Source organism: Xenopus laevis, chromosome 8L (assembly GCF_017654675.1).
Source record: "Xenopus laevis strain J_2021 chromosome 8L, Xenopus_laevis_v10.1, whole genome shotgun sequence".
Lineage (NCBI taxonomy): Eukaryota > Metazoa > Chordata > Amphibia > Anura > Pipidae > Xenopus > Xenopus laevis.
Genome location: NC_054385.1, coordinates 76,917,081 through 76,943,877, shown reverse-complemented (window position 1 = coordinate 76,943,877; position 26,797 = coordinate 76,917,081). Strand labels below are relative to the sequence as shown.

General features: G+C 36.3%; 1 protein-coding gene across 2 annotated transcripts in view; it reads left to right on the top strand.

Moving 5' to 3' along the window:
* The window catches only part of kcnk10.L (potassium channel, two pore domain subfamily K, member 10 L homeolog), a 55,040-nt gene that overhangs the window by 5,604 nt on the left and 22,639 nt on the right, over window positions 1-26,797 (top strand). For both annotated transcript variants that reach the window (XM_041573008.1, XM_018230392.2), the window contains exons 2-4: window positions 10,601-10,965; window positions 21,474-21,591; window positions 24,593-24,753. In XM_041573008.1, coding sequence (XP_041428942.1) covers window positions 10,601-10,965; window positions 21,474-21,591; window positions 24,593-24,753 — 644 coding nt within the window. The remainder of the gene's footprint in view (window positions 1-10,600; window positions 10,966-21,473; window positions 21,592-24,592; window positions 24,754-26,797) is intronic.

The window sequence follows — 26,797 nt, the reverse complement described above, 5'->3', positions numbered from 1 at the left end:
ATGGGAGGGTTTGAATGTTGGTGGATATGGCCATGATCTTACACATTGTTTAAATTGATATGATTCTTTTGGCACAGCAAGGGACAATTATAGGCATCTATATGTGGCACAACATGCAATGTAGTCCTAAACATGGCAGGCTCCCTTGTACCATGTGCCTTATGCACCAAAGTAGGAACAACTAAGAAAGTGTAGGGCAGTGGAACAGAGATCAGAAGGTAGACAACACTATCAAAGATTGAACACTGTTTATTTGAAACACTGAAATATATCTGTTCTTACTGTACCAATTAATGTGAAGTAGGTTTTCCCTACAGTCTAAATATGCATATGGATGAGTTTGTGTGACATACAAATAGTTAGAGTACACAGTGGAGATCTATTTCTGCAGTATAATGTTTTCATTATGAGACATTGTGGACAGTGCTGCATTGATATGGGTTATATTTTCAAATAGGTAATTGTAGTGCAGGTCTGTGTAAAAGACACATTGGCAGTTGCTTCTACAGAATTGACAATTTGGGATTAATTTTGTAACATTGGTTCTAATATGCATAAGTAAGTACCATGTCCAAGAACAACCAATTAGCAGTTTATTTTGAACAAGTTAGAAAAATTAAAGCCAAGATGTGATTTTGTAAACTATGTTAGTAAATAAGCCCTTTTCTATTTTCTGACTTATTTGTTTTGCATACAGCTGCTTTTGTTTACAGGGTGGATGCAAATCTGGTAGACTTTAAACTGCCATGAGCTTAATCTTGCAATATATTTAGCAGGTCAACTAGGAGATGCAGTTGATGGATGGATACAATCTCAATATATTTGATTTAGGCTTATCTTGCAGTTCCTACCTCCATGTAAAGTACATAAAAGGAGGTGATATTAGAATATAACTTCACAGAAGTATGCATAAATATATATATGAGTCAGAAATTAAGTGCTGATTGATTCCCTTTTTCATTTTATCCACTGATGGAACTGTTAAGGGTAAATTAAGGGTAAAATAAAGGGAACTAAAATAATAATATTTTACTGTTTATGAAAGAAGGGTAAGGGTAATGCCAAAGGAGAGTACTGAGGGGTTCACAGGAACATTTATGACTATTTATGATAATGGCTTTGAGATCACTTACTTGACTTGGATTGACTGTTACCTAATATAGGATACCAGTGCTACTATTGCAGAATCCTGGCTATGTATGTGGTAAAACAGGATTTTCTTGGTTGGTAAAAGACTTGGTAACCTGCTTGCACTATGTATATATGATGATGATGATGATGACATCATTTTGAGTTTAGCTGGAACATTTTCCTACTAAATAATAAAATCTGTATCAAGTTTTTGGCAGATTGCTAGATGTGTTGCATGGTTTTTATTTTTTGTTAAACGCTTTTGCACTTTACATGTTGATTTTCTGCTACAGATGATTATATGAAGCAGTTCTACTGTAGGTTAAAACCTTGCTTCTTAGGGCAGCATGCGGCAAATTTCCATTGGCAGCAAAAAGCCACTACTGTTAACTTTAAGTTCCAAACTGCTACTTTTTATTAGAAATGTTGATCTTCTAGTGCAGAGATATAAGACTATATCTCTGGCGATTGTGCTAGAAAATGCACTTTGCTTACTGCACTTGTGTCTAAAGTCTATATAAAGAGAGACCCATCTTTTATTATTATCTGTTATTTGTACATATAAGCATACTGATGTTTATATCTCACTTTCAAATTGTGCTTTGTTGTTGAGACCCAGCACTTGGAAAATGCTTGAAAAGCATTATAACACTTTGGGGCAGATTTACTAAGCTCGAGTGAATAGTTCGAATGCAAAAATATTCGGATTTCGAAGTATTTTTTTGGGTACTTCAACCATCGAATTGGTCAAATTCGATCGAATCAAATGATTTGGATGATTTGAAGTAAAAATTGTTCGACCATTCGACCATTCGACCATTCGATAATCAAAGTGCTGTCTCTTTAAAAAATTCTTCGACTCAATACTTCACCAAATAAAAGCTACCGAGTTGAATGTTAGCCTATGGGGACATTGTAGATGGGTACTTTTTATGATTTAAAAAAAATAATTAGTTAGATCGATTAAAATCGTTCAAATCATTCGATTGTGCGCTAAAATCCTTCGAATTCGATATTCAAATTCGAAGGATCTTACTTCGAGGGATGAATTTGAGGATTTTTTAACCCTCGAAATTCGACCCTTGATAAATCTGCCCCTTTGTATTGTGTATTGTTCAATGTGTTCCCAGTCATCTTTGCTGTTGTACTATGTACAAGGAATGGTCATACTATTTTTGTAATCCACTTGAATTCATTAACTTTAGCTAAACTCTCATATAGACCTGTCTGCATCCCTCAACAGCAGACTCTTTGGCCAATTCTATGGGTTTTTTATGTTGTACATCTATTAGTGATAATAGCTTAGAAGTTATATTCATCAGGTTACTATACACTACAATTTTGTTCTAGGTAAGGTAAGGAACTCACAATTATCTCCCAATCTCTCGTGCCGAAAACTAAATAAAGCACAAAAGCAAGAAGTAATTTTTAAGCAGTTTAACATCTAGCTACATGTTAAACAATAGGTATAGATTCTTATGTGTAACTTAGCTGAGGAGCCTATTATTATACTAACTTCAGAATGTCAGTGATATTATAATCGCAACCCTCAAACAAACAATGCAAGTAACTAACAGAATGACTGGATTCCTGTACTGCTTATTTTATATTTCAATGTTTAGTCAAAACAGTTGTGTCCTTGGCCATAGATCTCATTTAAAGGTAAAATTAAAAAATAATTATTTCCGACCTGCTGTTGCTTATGAATAAAGGGGATGCATAAAAGGGGTAGTTCACCTTTGAGTTAACTTTTAGTATGTTATAGAATGTCCTTTTCTTATGAACTTTTCAATTGGTCTTTTTTTTTTTGTAGTTGTGTAATTAGCCTTCTTCTCCTTCAAATGGAGGTTACTGGCTCCAGCAGCCAAACACATATTGCTCTTTGCTGCTACAATTTTATTGTACTGCACTTTCTGTTTATTCATCTTCCAGTCACTCATTCAAAACACTGGCCAGCCGCGAGGATGAATTGAACTCCGGCAACAAGATAACTGCTAAAATTCCTAACTGAAAAGCTGCAGAAGAAGTAATTAAAATAAATAATTAAAACAACAAAGACCAATTGCAACTTGTCTGAGAATAATTGTCTACAACCTACTAAATGTTAAGTTGAACTACCCCTTTAAGCCTGTTTGGATGTTATGTTAAGTTTCTTTAATACATTTTACATTAAAAAAAAATCCTTTAATGTGACCCATACTCTACACGTAGTAACAAGTTTAACAGTTTAACAATATCAAATATATATTTTCATGCATACAGTTATTTCATTATATATATATACAAAAAATGTAGATAAACTTTCCCATTGTCACTGTAATCTGCTTTAGCTTTATCTGCTGAATTATAGTATATGTTTACTATTGGTCGAAACCCTCGTTATTCGGCCGTCGAAGTAAAATCCTTCAACTTCGAATATCGAAATCGAAGGATTTACTGCATTTCCTTCGTTCGTACAATCGAAGGAAAAATCGTTCAATTGAACAATTAAATCCTTCGAATCAAAGGATTTTAATCCATCGATCGAATGATAGGAAAGCCTATGGGGACCTTAGGTCGAAGTTTTTTTTAAAGAGACAGTACTTCGACTATCGAATGGTCGAACGATTTTTAGTTTGAATCGTTCGATTCGAAGTCGAAGTCGTAGTCGAAGGTCGAAGTAGCCAATTCGATGGTCGAAGTAGCCAAAGAATACTTCGAAAGTCAAAGTATTTTTTATTCTATTCCTTCACTCAAGCTAAGTAAATGTGCTCCGTTGTGTCTCCACATATTTCCCTAATTTTTCCCTAATTCTTGTTTCTGTGGATTAAAAGCACAGGCAACATATTGTGCATCAAACTTTATGCATTTCTTTAAGATCACCATAAGGTGTAGATGCGTGTAAGTTCTAAAGCAGCTTTCAGACATTTCAGACTGCTGATATGTAACCTTTTGCTAATTGTAGACAGTATAAAGCAATAATATGCAAATCCTTTCTTTGTGGCTCATAAGAAAAACTTGGCAAGATAAATGCTCTGAAGTTTAAATTAAGGTGGCCTTACACTGACAGATTTAAGCATTGGCCCCTCCAGACCAAATTGACGGCTAAAGTGCCAGTGTATACAGCACTCAGACGGCCGACCTGACCAATATTGATATTCATCAGGCAGATTTGATTTTGACATTGGATCAAGGACCTGCGATGATGCAGTGCTTGTCCCTACTGCATACCTAGGTGGATATATGGGTGAAAGATCGACTAAACAGAAATATCCTTCACCCGCAACACCTAGCTGAGTGGTCATGCCAGGTCAATCACCACCTCTACTAGGCAAATGTTCTAATTCAGATACTATCAGGGCCCAGTACTTTGAGAGAATATACAGTAATACAATTTCCTTGTTAGCCCAGCTTTCCTTAGCAGCAGGGTGCACGCCACATCATGTGTTCACCTTCACATGTTTCTATGGAACCAAAATACGAAATTGGCAGCACTCCCAATTGTAATATAAAACTGCCTTTATTCTTTCACATATAGTATGGCAACAGCAGCAACGTTTCGGACCCTTTGTCAGCTTGAAAAAGGACCATTGTGGGTCCGAAACGTTGCTGCTGTTGCCATACTATATGTGAAAGAATAAAGGCGGTTTTGTACTACAATTCGGAGTGCTGCCAATTTCGTATTTTAGAATATACAGTAATCTCCATTAATCTGCCACCACTGGCCAACCACCTCAAGGGTTAAACAACCACTCTCAAATACCATCTTTGGTCCTCTTTGCAAACTGATGAGGGTGCACCCCAGCTGTGATAACTACCAGAGCCTATTTTGAGCCAATAAAAGTTGCCTAGCAACCCCTATTAACTGACTTGAACTATTGTTCCCCATATCCTCCAAGGCCACATAACTAGCAAACACAAAGACAAAAAAACAAAACCACTTTGCATTCTCTAGGGAGTGTGGGTTTGCTGACCAGAAATGGTGGAAAACAGACTCCTTTACACAAATGTCTTACCCCACTTATTTAGATGAGATCTTTCATTTCATTCAACATTTTAGAGCTATTATAATAACTTGTTCTTGCCTGTATTTATCTAATTTGGTTATGTTAGGGCTTTCTACAGCAGCATGCCATATAGTTCATATTGTTCATATAGAAGCCAAGATTTTTCAGAGCACTATGAATTTGGCCAATAAATGATTTTGCTTATCGTGACTAAGCCAGTCATAACGCATGCAGGACATATATAGAGAGTGAACCATTTGGATCATGTGTGTGTATTTCAGCTTACCTGTCTTTTTATATATATATATATATATATATATATATATATATATATATATATATATATATATATATATATATATATATATATATATATAGACAAATACAAGAGTCTTCTGCACTCAACCCATTATCAATATATTTAAGACAGAGACATTTTGTGCATACTGCTACTGAAAAATGCCTTATATATATATTGTATCAAAGTATTTTTAATCCTTTCAAGAGCATTAGGTAGGATGCTGGGAGTTGCAGCTGTAGGGCACCAGATTGGACATCAAATGCATATACTAGAAATATCAAAAATTGTTGCACAATATTAAATGTGCTTTATATTTTTATGTTATTAAATGTGTTTTCCCCACAAATGGTCTCTGTAGTGCTTGCAGCTCAGCATTTCTCAACCCTACCCAGAAACAATCTGGTGTGCAGTATATCAAAATGTCACCCAGAAATGAACATGATCCTGACAAAGCAAGATAAAAAAACACCCTGGAATCCATTTCAGAACACCACCACAATTTCTCCTGTGAATTACTGACATGTGCAACAAAAAGGACCAAACCAAGAGAAAAAGAATAAGAAGAATAACAAGCACGTCTTGGAAAAGAATGTAATTTTTTATTTTTCAGGACAAAAAGCTCGCCATAATTATTATTTAAATATGAATTTTCATGTTTTTACAGTTTGCTTTTTCCCTCTTTGTGAATGATTGTGTTCTGGAAGGTAAATATATATTCTGTTTTTGTGATATCACAGTGGAAAGCTAGTATGCCGTTGTAGAAGGAGTTGTACTTAGTTGCATGTGTATTGTGCAATTATGTAAATTCATTAGTCTCCTGATGGATGAATCAAGAGTTTCAACTTATTTTCAAGTGAAGGATAATTATTATTAACAAATGACAATTTGCAAAAATGCAAAGCATTATATATACTTTTTATGGAGTGGTTTTTAGCGAAGTAATGTGTATCCCTGTAGCTATTTGTGTCCTTACAGCACAGCGTAATTGCAGAACTTTTATGTGGTTCCAGATGTTTGTGTAGAAGTAGATTTGATAGAATAGGGCATTTCAGACTGCTAACTCAGTATCAGCCACACACTTCTGCTAATCATCCATCTGAATAAATTGCTGACAATGCAATGTTCTTTGCAGTCTAGGTTACTAGTACACTGCCACACTGCCTGGAAAGTGGTATCTAACAGAAAATTGTAAAAAATGGTATTTTCTTGTGGAGTGAACACATGCTAGCTGGAAATTTAAACTTTGTCTGTAAGGAGGAAGTGGATACTTTGTGGAACACTTAATTCAAGTATAACAAATCAACCAACATTTTTTCTAAATGGTTGGTACAAAGGAATATGGCCTTTTTCTCTGTAATAATAAAAAAGCACCATGTACTGTACTTACATAGTTACATAGTAACATAGTAACATAGTAACATAGTAAGTAAGGTTGAAAAAAGACACATGTCCATCGAGTTCAACCTTTTTTTTTTTTTGTCCCAACTGAGATATACTGTAATTGATCCTTATTGGATGCAGAACAACCCTGTAATGTTTAATTAATTTTTAAATGTTTTTTTTTGTAGAAATAAGATATGGAGATCCAAATGAGAGAAACACCCCTTATCCAATAAAAACCCATGTCTCAAGCAGTCTGGATAACAAGTCCCATATCTGTACTTATCTAACCAACTTCACACATATTTAAACTTTACATCTCATTTAGGGTTGCCACTTCACCTCTTTTATACTAGACACAAATAATAATAATAACATATCACATAATAAATCCACATCCTGCAGGGACCAGTTTATACTACCAAGACCTTCTCAGGGTATTTCCAGTGAATAGGGCACACTGACATTAAAACCATCGAGAATGCAGCCAGCCATTAGAAGATACACATGCAGGCACTCACACAAAAAGAAGAGTTAATGAGACAAACAATAAGGTCACTGTGATTGAGATTTTGACATAGGACCACATATATCGAGCCTGAAAATACAGTTAGCTGTATTGTTAACATCTGGATTTTATGTGGTTTTTCATTATAAGCTAAAGACACAAACTGGCTGCATAAAGAACAGAGTATGCACAATTACAAGTATATTTGTATACTGAAAAACACAGCCATGATTGGATTTTGTATTACATATATGTTACTGTAATAAAAAGAGCACCAAATACAGCATAAGCTGCCTGTTAGCTAGAATTCATGTTTGTATCTGTTCCTAGGAGAGAAGCAGTGCAGAGCCCATTACTCTCCCTCCATAGGGACACAGTTGTTGGCTGCATAGAAAGGAAATGCTGACACCTGTAGCACACAATGAAGTCAGATGATGAACAAAGCACATGAGATAATAATTTCGGAAGTTTGTTGATGATACATAGTCATTGGTACAAAGGAAAAGGTGATGCAATACACACATACAGTTGCACTGTCATTTGCACTGTGCTACATTCAGCCATAGTATACCCTGAGCACAGCATTTCTAATGGAATAGGAACACACAGCAAGCGTTAAATTAAATTGAGCTGTCATGATTGTATTTACTTTTATGTGGATACCACAGAATGACACTGACATCATGCCCGCCCCCATAGTACATTTCTATAGGACATCCCTAATTCCTTTGCATCAAATACGGAAAGAGTAATGGTGCATCATCAGTCATTGGGCTTATTAGGGTATATTCTTCAGTTTATCAAAATTATAGAAATATTGATCATGTAGGAAATTTGAGATAGCAATCAGCCTTATGAACTTATGAACTATGGGGGAATTCCAAAAATAATCAGTAAAAAACAATGTAATAATTGCTTTAACAGTAGGGGTAATTTACTAATGCCCAGGGTATATGTCCTAGAACACTTGCCCCCCCAACACCAATACAGAACTTTATTGTGAGTTAGTACTGTATGGAATCGTATTAATATATGCTAAATTCCTAAGTGCATAGGATTAAGCTGGCCACAGACACAAAGATCTGATTGTACGTATCAATGTACGATTGGACTTTCCCATCTCCCGACCTGCCACTAATTCCGACCAAATAAAGTAGTTAAAGAACAGATCAGCCGATGTTCTGCCCCTGACAGCAAACGTACGATAGACAAAGCTAGTATCCGACTGCAAATCGTATGATTGGCAATACATGCAGAGATATTACTGTGCAGCCGACAAAAATTTTCTAACCTGTCCGATCGACCCAGCGACTGATCGACCCAGGCGTCAATGGCCAGCTTTAGACTTTGGTAAAACAAATCCTAAAATATTACTAACCCCAGCTAAGACTACTAGGATTAAAAGAAGGCAAAGTCATAACCAGATCAAATAAAATGCAATTGTTGACACTGAAGGCAGGCTCTGTTGTAGTAGTTACTGACATGTTTTCAGGTCTCAGGAGATTTCCTAGCAAGACTCATAGTTTAATAAACACTGCCCTACAGCACTGAGTTCATTAAACAAATGCATTTGTGCCTGTACAGAAATGTGTACTCCTGCCATTGTTTCTTACTGTACTACCAAAGATAATTTAAAAGCAAACAAAATATAAACAAGCTGCTGTATTTAAAAAGCACTTCATGAGGGGGGGACGTCAGTAGTGCCTCTAAAATACTTACAGTTATAAAGGGTGCATATACTTTGTAGGCTAAATTAACACTTGTGGTACAAAAAGGGAATATAGAGCAAATTTTTTTTAGTCAAACTTGTAGGCTCACCCATATAGTATGTAGTTAATCCTGGTGTCCTCCAACTCAGCCAGTAGTATGTATAATTTTTTTGGGATGGAAGAAATACACATAATGCACTTCTTAGCAAACAGGCCCTTGGCATTCCACCTTGGAATGATAATATATTATTATATATTTCAGTCAGACTAGTCACTTTGACATCCGTTACTGATCTAAAATAATATAATCACATCCATGGAAATCCAAATAGTGATTGTGGTCAAGGCCAAGGAGTAGGTGATGCTCAGCAGCCAGTCAATAAAAGGCTGCTGAATGTATGTATGCTTGCTTGCGCAATGTTCTTGTAGCTAACATCGGGTCATGTAACTAACATCGAGTTCAACATTTTGCTCCATGTTGTGATCTTTAACATGGGATAAGAGAGTCGGATATCACTGCCAAACTCCGCTGGGAGCTTGAGGTTTGGCTCTGCCTCTGCCTGTGAGACATACTTTGGTCTCTGTGCAAGAACACCAAGGCTCTCAGCAGTGCTTCCTACTCTGCTGTGAAACAAACAACCATTATTCCTGATCATCTAGCTGTATAGACCCAAAAGCCCAAGTAAATTAGAGGCACCTTGTTTCATTCAAGGAGGCTTTAACTTACCTTGTTGCTCATTCAGGGTGGTACAGATATACAGATCTCCTGTTTCCAGAAGAGGAGGTAAGAGATAGTCAATGTGGTACTATGATATTTGAATGTTATATTTGTACAGTGTTTGCTTTTGTTGGATATTACAATAGAGAGGTACTGGGGACTGCATGTCAAGCTTAATAATGTATTCGGTTACGAATTCTGTCCATTTCATAAGTCTATAATTCATGGATTCTCACATTTTCATCTGTTTCCATTACTATCTTTGCAGTAATGTTTAATATTTTCATCCTCTAAAGCAGAAAGTGGCAATTAATGAAATGATGTGTATGTCTTCTTTCACTGCTTTGAGTGTTAATCAGTGTTAATTAAAATTGATTAAATTCTTTAGTGAATAAATTCTAGGGCATCGGGCAGGTAGTGGTGTTTACATGCAACTTGCTTTTAGGCTGTTTAGTGTAACAATATACATTGTAATAAAAGAGGATAAAACACTAAAGCAAACTGATGGGTGCATAGTTATGTGGCAGCTACTGTTATAATACTACTGTTATAATTTAACTGAAATGTTATGTGCACAAGTATATATAGTTTGCTGGATTATGTGTGATTTTTCTGGCGAGCCTGGGGTGCACAGAAGCTTTTCCGGTAGCCTTGCTAAAGTATCTAAGAAATATGTGATATCCCTCTCTGATGCATGACAACTAGACAAAGCATAAATAGCTGTAATGGTGACAAAATAATTTTTAGCACATTGACATAAAATAAATTGATTAATAGATGGACAAAATGGCAGCACTACTGTTTGTTGCAGCCAGAGACAAAATCTATTGCAGTTGTAACCTCTATTATTTTCTATTTCATTCACAGTGGCGGTACCCTCGGCTGTTCCCACCCCTGCTCCACCACCTGAACCTCCATCTGAACCAAAGCCAAACGGGCATCAACATCACCCTACCCCAACTGCCACCCCTAGAATGTCTGTATGCTCCCGGTCTACTTTGGTAAGCACTATGGACAACACATCCAGCGGCCTGCACTCAGTCATGAAGTGGAAAACAGTTTTGGCAATTTTTGTAGTGGTGGTGGTTTACTTGGTGACTGGTGGTCTTGTCTTCCGGGCTCTTGAACAGCCATTTGAGAGCAGCCAGAAAAGCACCATAGCACAAGAAAAGTCTGATTTCCTGCACAATCATCCCTGTGTCACACAGCAAGAGTTGGATGCACTTATCAAGGTGAGGGGATTTGCATCATAAACTGACTAAAAAGCAATCTTGCATGTAAAGTGTGTTACATAATTAAAAGCCTCCACTTTCACTCGCAATGTCTTAAGTGCTGGGTTTCCCATGTCTACTCCAAAGCATTCACTAAGTGCAGCTTAAAAAATAACATATTTGCTATTAACCCTAAGCTTGAAATACGGAATTTCTCTGTTAATTGCTCTGGAAATGAAGGTAAAATGGAATACAAATAATAAATACATAATACATAATAAAATATTAACATTCTTAAATGAAAAACACACTTATTGAGATTAGGATTGCTAACTTATTGTTTATTGATAAAGGTAACTATTATCCAGAGAAATTAGAAATATGGCATTGCCATTTTCCAAGTTTGCCGAGTCCTGTTAAAGCAAACAATTCATATTTTTTGACTGATTTACTTTTCTCTGTTACTTAATGGTTACTAACTGTTTAAATGATTGCCATGGTTGCCTCCTTGTTGGTGTTTAAACAATCATATTGTTTTTTTATTGCTTATATTTTTGTTAGACTTAAGGAATGGAAAACCCCAAGTACCTTTGATTCCAGATAATAGATGCCATACTTCTATTACCCCATACCTGTTTAGACTTTTTGTAGCAGAGCATCCTGGAACGTGATCATCATTGTTCAGGGAAATGCTTAACTCATTACTTTCTTTGAAGTATCTATTACATGCCTACCAGAAATCGTATAGTGTAATAGCATATTGCTTTTGGGCACATTAGTCTTGGCCTGGCTAGATCACAGACATAACTCTTAGGGCTCATTTATGAAGTGCATGGCTGTATGCAAAATGGACACAGGGTACTGTGTTTTTTTTGTTGCATTAGTCTGGTGTTAGGTGCAGAGCAGAGGTGTACTCTGGATGCAAGTGCTTTTTGAATGAGCAGTTAGGGGCAGATTTATCAAATGTGAGTTTAGAGTCTACCACAGCAAAATGTGCCTACTTTCTTTTCATTCCTATGGGATTTCTAAGAAGCATGCCAAATGGTGAACGCTATATTTCACCCAATGATAAATACATTTCAAAAAATCCCATAGGAATGAATTGCAAGTGGTAAAAGGCTAATCTCACATTTTGATAAATCTGCCCCTTAGGGTATCAATTTTGCACTAACCTCTTATAATTGTTTCCAATGATTAGATCATGTGACTTTGCCATGTTTATAAGAAAAACATTAATATTTTAAATTTTTACTATTAATCTAGAAAATAATAAATAGTACTATTTTCTAGAATAATAGTAAAATATAGGTGCCTATAGATATATAAGTATACCATGTCATCTGTGAACATATAAAGTCAAATATTTGTCTTATAGTCAGTTGGTAGTCCATTGTCCCATGTAGAAGTAAACAAAATAATGCCCTCCACAATAAAAGGAACAGTAATCCCCCCCCAAAAAAATAAATTTTTAGGATATGATGTTGTATTGCCCTGCACTGGTACAACTGATGTGTTTGCATCAGAAAGACTACAATAGTTTATATAAATAACTGCAGTGTAGCCATGGGAGCAGTCATCCAAAGCTGAAAAAGAAAGAAAAGGCACAGGTTAAATTGTTGATAACAGAAACGTTCTGTAAAATCAAATTGTATTCTACAGAGAATATATATGATCTGCTATGTAAACCTGTGCCTTTTCTCCTTTTTCAGCTTGAATGGCTGCCCCCATAGCTACACAGCAGCTTGTTTATATAAACTATAGATAGAATTCTTTGTGAAGAAACACCACGTTTTTACCAGTACAGTACATTTTACTGTACATTATAAATTTTATTACTTTAAAACTCTTTCTTTTTTTTGTTTTACTTCCTGTAATTACTGTGTGATGTGATTGGATAGTTGGCCATGGAGCTGTTCATGCTAGTCTGATTGAACCCAGCACATAGAAGGCTATTTGGGTCTTACATGTGCTTGTTTTGTAGAGAAGAAAATCTTGCTGTGTACTGCTAGTTGTAAAAGGGTTTATAAAAAAAGGGAACCTGAGTGCAAGGAAAGGAAAGCTCTGCTTCTCCCACTTATTCATTTTGAAATGATCCATCCACTTATATATCCACTGATATGATTTTCAGTTTGGACAGACAGTCTGCCCTATAATCACAGGACTGTCTGATGAAAACAAGACCAGTTTGGGTGCCATACATGACCATATCATTGGGGCAGAATTGTAAATTATTAAATTTTGTAAGGGCCCTAACAGATGGGACATAATGTTGCCAATCTTCTCCAGTGCAGGTGACTTAATGGCTGAAGTTACATTTCCCACTGGGAAATAGCTGCTGGAATAACATATGCCCTAAATTGCCTTGCAAATATTTTACTACTGCCAATTTACATTAATCCTAGGAATGCAACTTGGACATTTGCTATTACCCAAAAGCAAACAAATTCTTAGTGCAAATTTAGCAATGAGAATTATTTTTTTTCAAATTGTATGTTGTTTTGCTAGAACATATTAAAACAGGTATATCAAATGAACAAATAAGTTGCACTGGCAATCCATTTCCCAGCAGCATTTTTTTTTTAAAATTACGTAAAGGCTTAAGGTGACATGCACAAAAAATACTTTTTATTGCATATGTTGACTTAATGGCATGCAATACGTGGCAAAGTATGAGGCAAAAGAAGCAAAGTAAGTCAAGCTCATGATTAGTTCAGGGACAATACTCACCATGTCATTGCATTGGACCTGCTTCTAGTTAATTTGGTTATGACTGATCAGTATTTAAACACATTTTTATTTACAACTATATTTTTAGAAGAACAAAAAGATCTTAGGAGGGAGTGGCTGACACAAGGTAGCCTTTAATTGGAAACAGTGGTGTGGAATATTGTGTAATGTAGTATAGATTTGGAATCAAATATTTTACTTTACCACTTTGAGGGGGTTATTTATTAAAAGTTGAGTTGTGTTTTGCTGAAAATGTGAGTAAAAACTCACATTTTTAGAGATGAAAAAAACTCAAAACGAAGCTGCAAAAAGTCTGAATCCAAAATTACTCCAGCTAAAACCTTTCAAGGTCATGTAGAAGTCAATCGGTATGCACGTGAAAACTCGATCAATTCAATTCAAGTTTTTTTTCGCCGATAACTCGATCAATTCAAGTATTTGAGTTTCCCCCCGATTGCATTCAATTGAGTTTTTTACTTTCGGGTTTTTTCATAAATAAGGAAACATTCGTGTTGTGAGTTTTATTTTCGGTAAGCTTTCAGTGTCAATGTTAATTCTGTTTATTCTGTAAAATACTTTTTTTTTTATCAACTATGAATTGTTGTCAGTAAGCCATTAGAATGCCCACGCCACTCACTCAGTAAAGAGGAAAATAATCAACACTGAGTAATCTTGAAAACATTTCACAAAACCCCCTATTATGTTATCATACCAAAAAAAAAAATACTGCTAACGAAAAAAGGAATATGGTTAGGTTCCTAGTTCTGTTTCTCATATAAACATATTTCACAAACCAGTTGCTGAATTAAAAGAAAAATGACACAAAACAAGTCATACTTAATATACTTTTTCATATAACAAAATCTTTTGGTGAAGTTATTTTCTAATCAAAGGGGCTATTGGATTATCCAAAAACAGTAATTCTGAAAATAGTGAAACCCATAGGGAGGTTATTTATTCGCGTTTTTTTGACTATGAAACTCAGGATTCAGGATTTATTATGCCCCGAGGATGGAAAAACTCAAAATCCGTTGTATATAAGTCAATGGTAGAAGTCCTGAAGATATCCTGATCTGCACTGGGTTTTGTGCAAAAAAAAAGATTTTGTGGTGTTCGGGCAAAAATCTGAAAAATCTGAGTTTTCAGATGGAAAATCTGAAAAATTAATGCAATTCGAATTTCTGACAATTTTTTTGAGTTTCTTTCCAAACTGGAATTTTTCTGGAAAATGTATTGATAAATAACGGCAAATAACCCGTGCGGATTTGGTTGGAGTCAGGACAGCAAAAGACTCTTAAAGAAAAATGGCTTTTATTTCAGCTGGCAGCAACAGGTACAACGTAAAGGCAGTTTTCTTTCCAAACAACAAAAAAATAGCTTTTGGAAGTAGTATAAATTCAATAATAACAAAAAGGCAGTGCAATTACAGACCTTCCACACAGTGACTATGTGTGCACAGGCACATAGGATCCTTTGTGTCAAGATCCTAGGCACTATCTGTTTGTCTCTCCCAGTCAGAGATCTTTAGAGACTGACCAGCCCGGGGTTTAAAGGAGAACTAAACACCCCTGCTTATAAAAACCCCTACTACCCCCTACCCTCCATAGTCCCCCCTCCCTGCTCCCCCGACACAGATGTTAACATCAGTAAATGCCCCTAAACCAGTAATTACTCCTCGTTGCAGAGTTAGCGTAGCAGAGCTCATGGGGGCCATCTTCAGCGCTTCGGCAATCTTCATTAAATGAGAACTAAACCCCCCACAGTGAAAAGTCCCCACTAGCTCCCCTCCAATGGCCCCCCTCCCTGCCTCCCACCTGCTATGTGTTACCCTAGAAATGCATCCCCTGTAGGATTACTGACCGCACATGCAGAGAGAGAGCAGCAGAGCTCATGGGTGCCATCTTCGGCGCTTTGGTAATCTTCGTAAAGTGAGTGCTGTATTGGTGCTTGCGCAGTTGGAGTAATCTTCCTGTTGGCAACAACTGTGCATTTATGGTGAAGTTATGGAAATTGCTGAAGAGAAGAGAGAAGACCCGAAGAACAGTCTTCTGAGTCATGATAACTGCGAATATGCCAAAAGTGACGAAAATTACAGAAGAAGACCCGAAGATTACCGGAAGATTGCGCCCGTGAGCTCTGCTGTGCTGACTCTGCAATGAGTGGTAATTACAGGCTAAGAGGTGTTTACCAATGTTAACACCTGTGCGTGGGGGAGCAGGGAGGGGGAACTATCGAGGTTAGGGGGTAGGGGTTTTTTATAAGCAAGGGGGTTTGGTTCTCCTTTAAGGGCTCCTGATTAGCCACCTGAGGCTAATCATACCCAGCTGGTCAGCTTGTAGCACCTTACTCTGCTGCAAACCCCCATAGTGAAAACTGGTCCCCCTCCAAAGTCCCCATTCTTCCTTCGAAGCCACACCACGTAGGACCTCCAAAACAACTTTTCTTTTACCTTGTTCTGTAGCATCTTGAGGCACGTTAGTTCCTCTTCTCTGAGATCGCCTACTGAGCATGCCCATTTGAAGCAAGGTCCACATTGACTATAACTGCACTTGCTCCTGCTTGAAGATTGCTGAGAATAGGACCTAAAGTGATGTAAGAGCACCTGCCAACCCAATTCTACTCCTCCGCTTTACTCTGCAATTACTAATGATTTTGTTCTTCTTGAATTACTAAAATCCATTCTCTGACTGTGTTCACAAACAGACCAAGGGATTATATACATACTAGGTTATATTAACAAATCAATGGACAGAGATGTTTCTCTTACTCCAATACTACTTGCTGTTACAGTTAAAACTTCATTTTTTTGCCCATTCCTATAGTGAGTGTACACAGAGTACATAGATAAATTGTAGCTCAAGAACGAAGGACGATAAACGGAACAAAAATATGTATATAACAAATTAATCACACTAAATTATTAGTATGTTGCTCCATAAAGTGGTAATGTAAATTAACAGAGCAGTAACAAAAAAATAATAAAAATTAGATTTTTTTCTCCCTTTTAAAGAGATCACCAAGATGCTGTTGTGTAGATGTTATAAGCATTAAAAGGGTTAAGGGGAAACATCTGCTTTTACAGTGCTTAACTCTCTATGCGAGAGCAGGAGGAGATACTGCAATGCAGTAAGAGGCAGCCCCACACTGCACAACTGAGTGCAGAATGTAAGCGTTACACTCCCAGAACATGCACTGACTTAGCATTAGTGGGGAATGCACACACAGCAGGGAATACTGGTTTCTCTCAGGAACATCCCTTATTACATTTTTACCTCCTTCTGGAGTTGTACAAGAAATGGTGAAATTGTTGTTACAGAAGAAACAAGGTTGGTTCAATAGATACACAGTACATTCAGACCCATCAAATGGTGTTTTCTGTGATATTTTTATTTTAAAGCACATTAATTATAAATTTCTTGATTGTGATTGTTTTTTATTAGAAGATTCAAATAAAAAATACAGGCATTCACGTACTTTAAAGAACAAGAAAAGGCTAATTCACTAATTCCCCTAATCTAGTGCTACTTTTTAGTGGGGAAAATCGCAATCTTTCAAAGGAAGTGCTGTGCCACCATCCTACTTCCCATTCCCAAGGATTCCTTGTATAGGTTTAGTCTTACATATGTGTGTTATATACAAATCAGAATATTGGACTATACCCTATGCAAAGGATCCCTGGGAATATAAGTAACATGGCAGTGCCACACTTCCTTAGAAAGATCTCTGGGCTGGAATCAAACCTCATTTTACATCTTAAGTACAAGTATGGAATCCCTTATCTAGAAACCCATTATCCAGAAAGCTCAAAATTTCAGGGAAAGCCATCTCCCATAGAGACCATTTTAAATAAATATTTTTTTCTAATTTTAATTTCCTTTTTCTCTGTAATAATAAAACAGTTTCTTGTACTTGAATCCATGCCATGAATCCATATTGGTGGCAAAGCAATCCTACTGAATTTGATTAATGTTTAAATGATTTTTAGCAGAATTAAATTATTGTGATCCAAATTACAGAAAGACCCTTTATCTTGAAATCCCCAGATCCCAAGCATTCCAGCTAATATATCCCATACCTTTTAAAATAGGTGGGTGGATGCATGAAAAAATCTGAGGTGCATGCAAGAATGGGGGAAAATGGACATTATTAAAAATGAAAATGAGAGGAACAAAAACAGGAGGGAAGTAATAGAGGAACAAATAAATAATTACCATAATAAAAATATTGGTAAAGCATAGCATAAGAAATTGAGGTATATTATAAGTGGGATACTGTGCCTGCAATATAAGCAGTAAGTAAGCGAGTACACAAAGGAATCCAATAATCAAGCACTTAAATATCGAGGTTCCTTGTACCTACTCTGGCAAAAATTACAATTAATGCACTCCAGGCAGAGTTATACTTTACTATACATATACTTTGAGCTTCAAAATTGCAAATACATTGTGGATTTGCGTGAAAGTTCAGAGGCTAGTATAAGAAGCAGAATACACTGCAAAAACCTATAGAAAAATAAAAATATTTTTGTTTCCTGTGGGTAACATTAATAGCAGCCAGTCTCAACAACAGTTTATTTCAGTTGCATTTGTTTGTATCTATAACAGAGCCAGGTTGCTACTGAATTGGTTTAAATGACTCCCCTTGGAGTTACACAGGTGGTGCAGCTGCACATGCTCATTTACTGGTAGAAGATAAGTTTGTTTACTATGACACAAATTACAGTGTAGACAGACATCACTCTTATTATGTGCAATTTCACCCAAACACATAGAAAAGTGGTTGAAAAAAGAAAAAAACATATTCATAATCAGATATTGTAATTCGATTCGAAGGATTTTAATCCATCGATCGAACGATTTTTGTTCGACCAAAAAAACATTAGAAAGCCTATGGGGGACCTTCCCAATAGGCTAACATTGACTTCGCTAGCTTTTAGGTGGCGAACTAGGGGGTCGAAGTTTTTTCTTAAAGAGAAAGTACTTCGACTATCATGGTCGAATAGTCAAACGATTTTTAGTTTGAATCGTTTGATTTGAAGTCGAAGTCGTAGTCGAAGGTTGAAGTAGCCAATTCGATGGTCGAAGCAGCCAAAAAAAACCTTTGAAATTCGAAGTATTTTTCCCTACTAATCCTTCACTCGAGCTAAGTAAATGTGCCCCTTAGTATACGACTGCACAACTATTTACATATATATGTAAATACTCTTTTGCTTATATTGATAGCTATAACTTTTAATCTGAAATTCTCAGATCATTTTATTCAATTACTTGTAATAATGAAGAAAACAGAGAGGAGAATCACAACTCACTAGTAGGTTGCAAGTAATCCTAAAAAGCATGAGCACAAAACAAGCTCCAGATGCCGGACTGGATATTAATTAAAACTTCATTTAATTCTATCCATTAAAACAAAGGCCGGTGTTTTAATGGATAAATGAAAGTTACATTTTAATTAACATCTAGCCAGTTTGAAAGCTCATGCTGTGTGCATGCAATACATTTGAGCTGTATGAAACTTTGATGCATATGTTTGTGTGAATTGTCAAAAATTACAACAAAATTAGAATAAACGTATATGTGCTACACATCTGTATGTAATTATCTGTTGTTTTAAATCCAGCAGGATAACTGTGACTGACCCAAAGAAGAACGTGTCTTTTTAGGGTCAGGGCACACAGGCAGATTCGGGGAGATTAGTCGCCCGAAGTTTCCTCGTGAGGCAATTTCGGGCAACTTCGGAAAACGGAACGGTGATTTACATTTTAGCCGACGGGAAGGCAGGGGAGGCAGTTCAGGGAAATTTGTCGAAGGATTTAAATCCATCGATCGAACGATTTTCCTTCGATCAAAAAAAGCTAGGAAAGCCTTTGGGGACCTTCCCCATAGGCTAACATTGGTGCTCGGTAGGTTTTAGGTAGCAAAGTAGGTGGCCGAAGTTTTTTTTAAAGAGACAGTAATTAGACTATCGAATGGTCGAATAGTCGAACGATTTTTAGTTCGAACCGTTTGATTCGAAGTCGAAGTCGTAGTCGAAGGTCGAAGCAGCCAATTCGATGGTCGAAGTAGCCAAAAAAAACCTTTTGAAATCCAAAGTATTTTTTATTCTAATCCTTCACTTGAGCTAAGTAAATGTGCCCCCACGACTTTTTGTTCTTTCCCATTCTGTATTTATTTAAGTTGCCTGTATGTGTGTGTTTGTCTTTTATCTACATACGTCTTGGCTGGGGGCAGGGCTGTAAGATAAATAATATATTTGGTGAAATAAATAGTTTATTTCCCTGTTGACACCTTTTGGTATGAATGCTTTAAAAGCTTTTAAGAGCTCTTCAGCATCAACTCTAACCTGTGGGTCAGTCCAAATGAATTGCATTAGAATGTGTACTGTTTATATCACTAAGGTAATACCAGACCATTTTACTAATATAAGGTAATTTTGGTCTTTCAGAGACATAAGTGACCCTAGTTTACTCATTAGGCAAGCCAAGATTTAGAACGTCTGTGGTTAATGATTAGTTATTTATGCAGGAGCATTTTCTGAAATACAAAGTTTTCTGTTTTATAGAGCAACCAAGCCCATGGGACTTTCAAACACTGTAGCTAGTTGAATATTGGCAAATCCAAGAGGGATTAGAAAATAAAGATTTATTTTTATGTATTCTTGCATATGAAAACAGTTTTCAGCAAATAGGTTTTTTTTCCTCAACAGGATATTTAATTATCACAGGAAACCATTTGTAAAGCATTAAACAGTCAGTTCACATTGCATAATTAAGACTAACACACTTAAGACACAGGCAGACATATTTAACATAGTTAGGGCTCTTTATCATTATATAACCATAGGTAGAAGGGCACATGCTGCAAGAGATGCAGGTTACTCACCCAGTAATATATTGCATGAGAGAGGATTGTGCACTTATTAGCTGTGTCAGACCAGATATACAGTGTAAGATATGGAACATCCACATAGTACCTCTAGAGCAGTGATCCCCAACCAGTAGCTCGTGAGCAACATGTTGCTCTCCAACCCTTGGATGTTGCTCCCAGTGGCCTCAAAGCAGGAGCTTATTTTTTAATTCCAGGCTTGGAGGCAAGTTTTGGCTGTATAAAAACCAGGTGCACTACCAAATAGAGCCTTAATGTAGGTTGACAATCCACATAGGGGCTACCAAATGGCCAAACACAGCACTTGTTTGGCACCCCAAGAACATTTTTCATACCTGTGTTCCTCCCCAACTCCTTTTTCTTCTGAATATTGCTCACGGGTTCAAAAGGTTAGAGATCCCTGCTCTTGAGAGAGCCTCAATATTGCCACTACACAGACTAGAAATACAGTGCCAGAGATGGGCTGTGTGCTTATTACTTTTATATAGAGCAGCAAAACGTTGCAAGAGATGCATAAGATGCATAAGATTAACTGCATACACTTTGACAGTGTGCACTTAAATTGCTAAGTATATACAGTGTGTTTGCTGTCATGTACTCCTAAATTGATTTTAAAGTCTTCATGGAAATGTCTATTAATGCACTTGCATGTATTCTCTCTATGCTGTCCTTATCTCACACCTGTATATGGGTGGCATGCTATCCTGTCAAAAACAGCATCCAGTCATGTTTTATAATTGCAATACCACAACATTATATTGTGGTTTGATGTATTGTTCCAGTATACACAAATGACCTATGTATTGCTGACTGTTATAAACACTCTTGTACAATGAACGTCTTGGGATATTTGCCTGACATGATGACAAGTGTGGATGTTGGGTGAATAATGATTAATTTAGTTGTTTTTCTTTGCAGAGAGCCATTGATGCTGATAATGCTGGGGTAAACCCTATTGGGAATTACTCTAATAGTAGCAGCCATTGGGATCTTGGAAGTGCCTTTTTCTTTGCTGGAACAGTAATTACAACTATTGGTGAGTTGAAATGACTCAAGAGCACAATTATGTTTTTTTTAAAAAAAAGCTTTGTATATAATTTATTAATTTAAAGGGGAAATGTTGCCTCTAGCATTATCTAAAACATCAGTTGTTAGTGGAGAACGTTTTTTATCCATAAAATGCTATTTCCACATAATATTACAGGAGATAAAAACAGCAGTTCTGTATAAAACAATCTGGACAAAGGTAACCAACATGCACCCATCTAAAAATTAGCTTGTACAGGCATGGGATCAGTTATCCAGAAACCCGTTATACAGAAAGCTCTGAATTTAGGAAAGGCTACCTCCCCATAGACTCCATTTTATCCAAATAATCCAAATTTTTAAAAATGATTTCCTTTTTCTCTTTAATAATAAAACAGCATCTTGTACTTGATCCACACTAAGATATAATTAATCCTTATTGGAAGCGAAACCAGCCTATTGGGTTTATTTAATGTTTACATGATTTTCTAGTAGACTTAAGGTATGAAGATCCAAATAACGAAAACATCATTACCCGGGAAAAACCCAGGTCCCGAGTATTCTGGATAACAGGTTCCATACCTATGCATTCTCAGACACAAGCTGCAAGTTTATGAAATATGGTTTTGGTATGGATTTAATTTGCTTTAATATGTCTGGTGTCTTCTATTTATTTGAAAGCAAAGCATTTCTGTAGTTCAATTGACACTGTAACATTGCACTGTAGCTTTGCATTCAAAAACGGTTGTATTGTTATTACAACACCCTTATTTTATTATAGATGATTTCCTAGTTTTATTTAGTATTCTGAGCTTTACCATTTAATGGTACTAAGAATCATGAGCCTAACTGTTGTACCCATGGCATAGGGAAATAAAGTGTATTGCCACAGTCATTTAATATAGTCTTCCATTCCTCAGAGTTTCCTGCCAATTATATAATATTTGTAGCCTTAGGGCGGCTGCAATGAGTATTATATCTTGCTGTTCTCTTTATGCAGATATTCACAGATGCTACTGTCTTTCTCTGAGCTTTTCACAATTGCTATGGGAGCAGCACAGTCAAATGATCATTGCATGATGGTATCATTTGAGACTTGCTGCCTGGTGTAAAAGAGACATTTTTCTGGGTCACAGCATTTAGATAATCAGTATGAGTAAACCACCTGTAACAGTGTAACAATTATGTGTTGGTTGCAATTTGTACCATCAAAAGATAATAATAAATGTAAGCAGTTTTACTTTTAATTAGTTTCTGTCCTAAACTGCCCAAAATACAGTCACATCCCTATGGTTTTTTTTTTAAAGGAACCTGCCGGGTATCGCTTTAATGTATATCTCCAATGGTAAAACATATGCCTCACAAGGCAGCTTCAATAAATACTACATAATGCAAAAGTTATACTACCGACAATTAATATTAATCCCAGTAGGAATGTTACTTCTAACATGTTGTCACCAGCATTGGAAGACATTAAGGGGGTTATTTATTAAAGGTCGAGTTGTGTTTTCTCGAAAAATCTTAGTTTTTCACTAAAAAACTTTTTTGGAGATTTATTATGCCCCGAAGCTGCTAAAAGCCTGAATCCGAAACCTGTCAAATTCATGTAAAAGTCAGTGTTCCTTTAACCATTTGAAGATTGCCTTCATGATTTTTGGGTGTTTTACACTGGTTTGTGCTCAAAAACTCGATACATTTGAGGAATTCAAGTTTTTTTTAGCTTATAAACTCTATACATTTTTCCCCAATTGCATTTAATTAAGTTTTTTACATTTGGCTTTTTTCATAAATAAGCAAACATTAGCGTTGTGAGTTTAAAATAAGACAAGTCACTGGTCCCAGCGTATAATTCAGGAGGTATATCGCTCTAAGTTCCAAGGAGCCTGTGTCACACTCTCCAGTTGTGAGTTTATTGGAGGTAGGAAAAAATTCACAAACTTGACCTTTGATAAATAACCCCCTAAATGTCCCATCTGCCCATAACCCTTCAACAGGATAAAACCACAATTACCATGCAGAGTATGTTATGTGAGAAAATAATTTTTTTAAAAAAAAAAGGCAATTGGAAGTGTCGGGTAATGAATTTTTAAAGCAAGAGAAAGATGTTGGTACTGCTAAATGATAGCAGTAGTACCACAATGTAACAGAGTTCAGTATGACCTTTCATTTATTGTGAAAAGGCAGTAAATGTAGCTGAGTGATCATTGACAAAAATCAATATAGATCCAAAGATTTTACAATTGAGCTGGGTGTGAGCCTTCAGATGAAAGGAAACCACAGTTCACATGGATTAAGGAAAGATGCACATTTTTATGGAAATTCTTTCACTTTGTAATGGGTAGCATGCTGGCGCAAAATGCTACCTTGCTCTCACAATGCTAGTGTGGATTATCTCTGGGTACTTTGCATTCCTCCCACACACCAAAAACACACAGGCAGAGAAATTGATTTATGATGAGAAAAAATGACCACAGTGTTTATGAATGTCATATGGACTTTTAGATTTTAAGCTTCTGTGGGACAGAGGCCGATGAGCATAATTTTTCATGTACCTCTTTGGACCAATCCACAAGTATCTTTGAGAAAGTTTTAAAGCAAAGTTGGAAATAATGTCAACTCAGGAGGGTTTCTCCTAAAAGTAATGTGAGTGCAGATACATGCGGCTGGTTTTGGCGAAGAAACACCCGTGTGTTTTGGCGAAGAAATCACCCGTGTGTGCCTGCACAAGGGCTGACACTAATGCCAATGTAGGGGCTGATTTTTGGTCTGAGTATTTCAGCAAGCTGATTTTCAACCCTGTCTGGCATTAGCCTTAGTGGTGTCCAGAAATTGCCAATGATGCACTATGTTGGAAGGCCCTAGTTCGGACAAGATATATAATATAAGATATACAATAAAGTAAAATGTAAAGTTACAGAAAATTATACAGAGTTATGTGTGGGATCATGAATTTATAATTTTTAAGCATGAATCACAATTATTTTTGTTTAATTGCATGTTCCTCTTATAAGGGTTTGGAAACATTGCACCAAGCACTGAAGGAGGGAAGATCTTTTGCATACTTTATGCAATATTTGGGATACCTCTTTTTGGCTTCCTGTTGGCTGGAATTGGAGACCAGCTGGGGACAATCTTTGGAAAAAGTATAGCAAGAGTTGAGAAAGTTTTCCTGGTAAGTTAAAGTTTTTTTTTTTTAAGTTTATTAAGTTTTTTTTTTTTAAGTTTATAACTTCAGATGTATCTACTAATTGTAGACAGATGTGAGTTCCCATTATGCAATGCAAAACTATCTGATGCAGTAAAGATGGCCATACACAGCGAGATCCACTCATTTGCCTCCAAATCGAGCAGATCTCTCCCCGATATGCCCACATTGAAGTGGGGAATATTGGGCTGATCTGATCGTGGGCCCTATATCTGAATTAATGGGAACAGATATTTATGTTTCCCAGCTGATTGTTTTTCTATTCTCTGGACAAAGTGTGATTTCTTTTCCTCAGTGAGACAATAAATAGACTGCACTCTTCAAGGTGAACAGCAGTTTCTGATGAGGTTGTGATCCAGTAAATTATTCAAGGGATTCGGTCATGGGATAACATACTTTTTACAAAATACATGAATTAATAGCACTCCTCCAGCAGAAATCTACATCAAAGTCCGTTTTTCAAAAGAAAAACAGAATTTTTTATATTTAATTTGGAAATTTGACATGGGAGCCCAGTCATGTGACTTGTGCTCAGATAAACTTCAGTCACTTTTTACTGCTGTACTGCAAGTTGGAGTGATATCACCCACTCCCTTCCCCCCCCAGCTGGGAAGGTAACCAGATAACAGCTCTCTGACACTTGCATTGCTAAAAATGCTCCCACTTACTGGTAGATATGAGAACAGCACTCAGTAGTAAAAATCCAAGTCTGGCCAACTATGAATCCTTTAGTTACATTGAGTAGGAGAAACAATAGCCTATCTGAAAGCAGTTCCATTGCGAAGTGCTGTCTTTTTCTGAACTCACACAGCCATGCAAAATGACCTAAGATGGCTGCCTACACACCAATATTACAGCTAAAAAAATACATTTAATGGTTCAAGAATACATTTTTATATGGTAGAATGAAATATGTGCAATGTAAAAAGTTTAATTTAGGTATAAAAACTACATCATAAAAATCATGACATAATCCCTTTAAATTATGACAATATACCTATGTGAACTATTGGTTCTCATCTTCTAAAAATTCTGCAATCTCTCAATAAGTAGGCATTTACACAAATGCTATATAGCAGGGATGAGAAGCTTATTAAGGCGTTCAAAGCAGAGCATGGGGTATGTGCTTTAATCTTTGGAAGACAAGCAATGGATAAAACAATCCATAATATGCATTAAGTAGCATATAATGAAGGTGTATCAAAGGAAAATCTTCTATTAGGATCATCACAATGGACTATAAACAAAGGCATTTTTTAAATGTAGGTGTCTCTATTGGGTCCAAATTGAACCAAGAAGAATGAATGAACCCAACTAACATATATTGAATATTTCATTCTCCTCAACCACATAGGATTTCCCCAATTTTATCGCCACGAAACCACTGCATGAAATCTCAACATACAATAATAAATAGATGATTCTGAAGCCTTCATATCAGTCTGAAAAGTGCAGTCTATAAATATCTGTATTTATCAGAAATAGTGATGGCAACAACCTCTAGGCAGATGGCCATTGATTTTTAATTCATTTTTTATATATAAATTAGCCCTTGCCAGAATTACTGGGGGCTTTTGTGCAAATGATAAAAAAAGGATTTGCCTCATTTTTCAAATTAGTGTGATAGAGGTGGTCTAACTAGAAGATTATTTTAATCAACAAGGGCCAGCAAACAAAAGCATTCATATACTGTAACATATTTAAGGAGTTTTAATATAGTGTTTTTCTGTCTCTCTATGGTATCCTTTTTATAAATATTGATTATTTTGTCTTGTGATTGTGAATATATTTAACAGTTTATTTGTACATTCCTCAGTCTAACATTTTTTATGCTGAAAATAAAACACACTTGCTGTCAGTTGCTGAGAGATTTACTCTAGTGAGTCTCTAGTGTGAAGTGTCAAGAGCACCTTGTAATACAACCACCCCATTTTTTGCATACTGTTCAGGCATCGGTATACAACCTCAATGTCTACACTGGCAGGTGGCAAGGCCAATACTGATGCTTCTT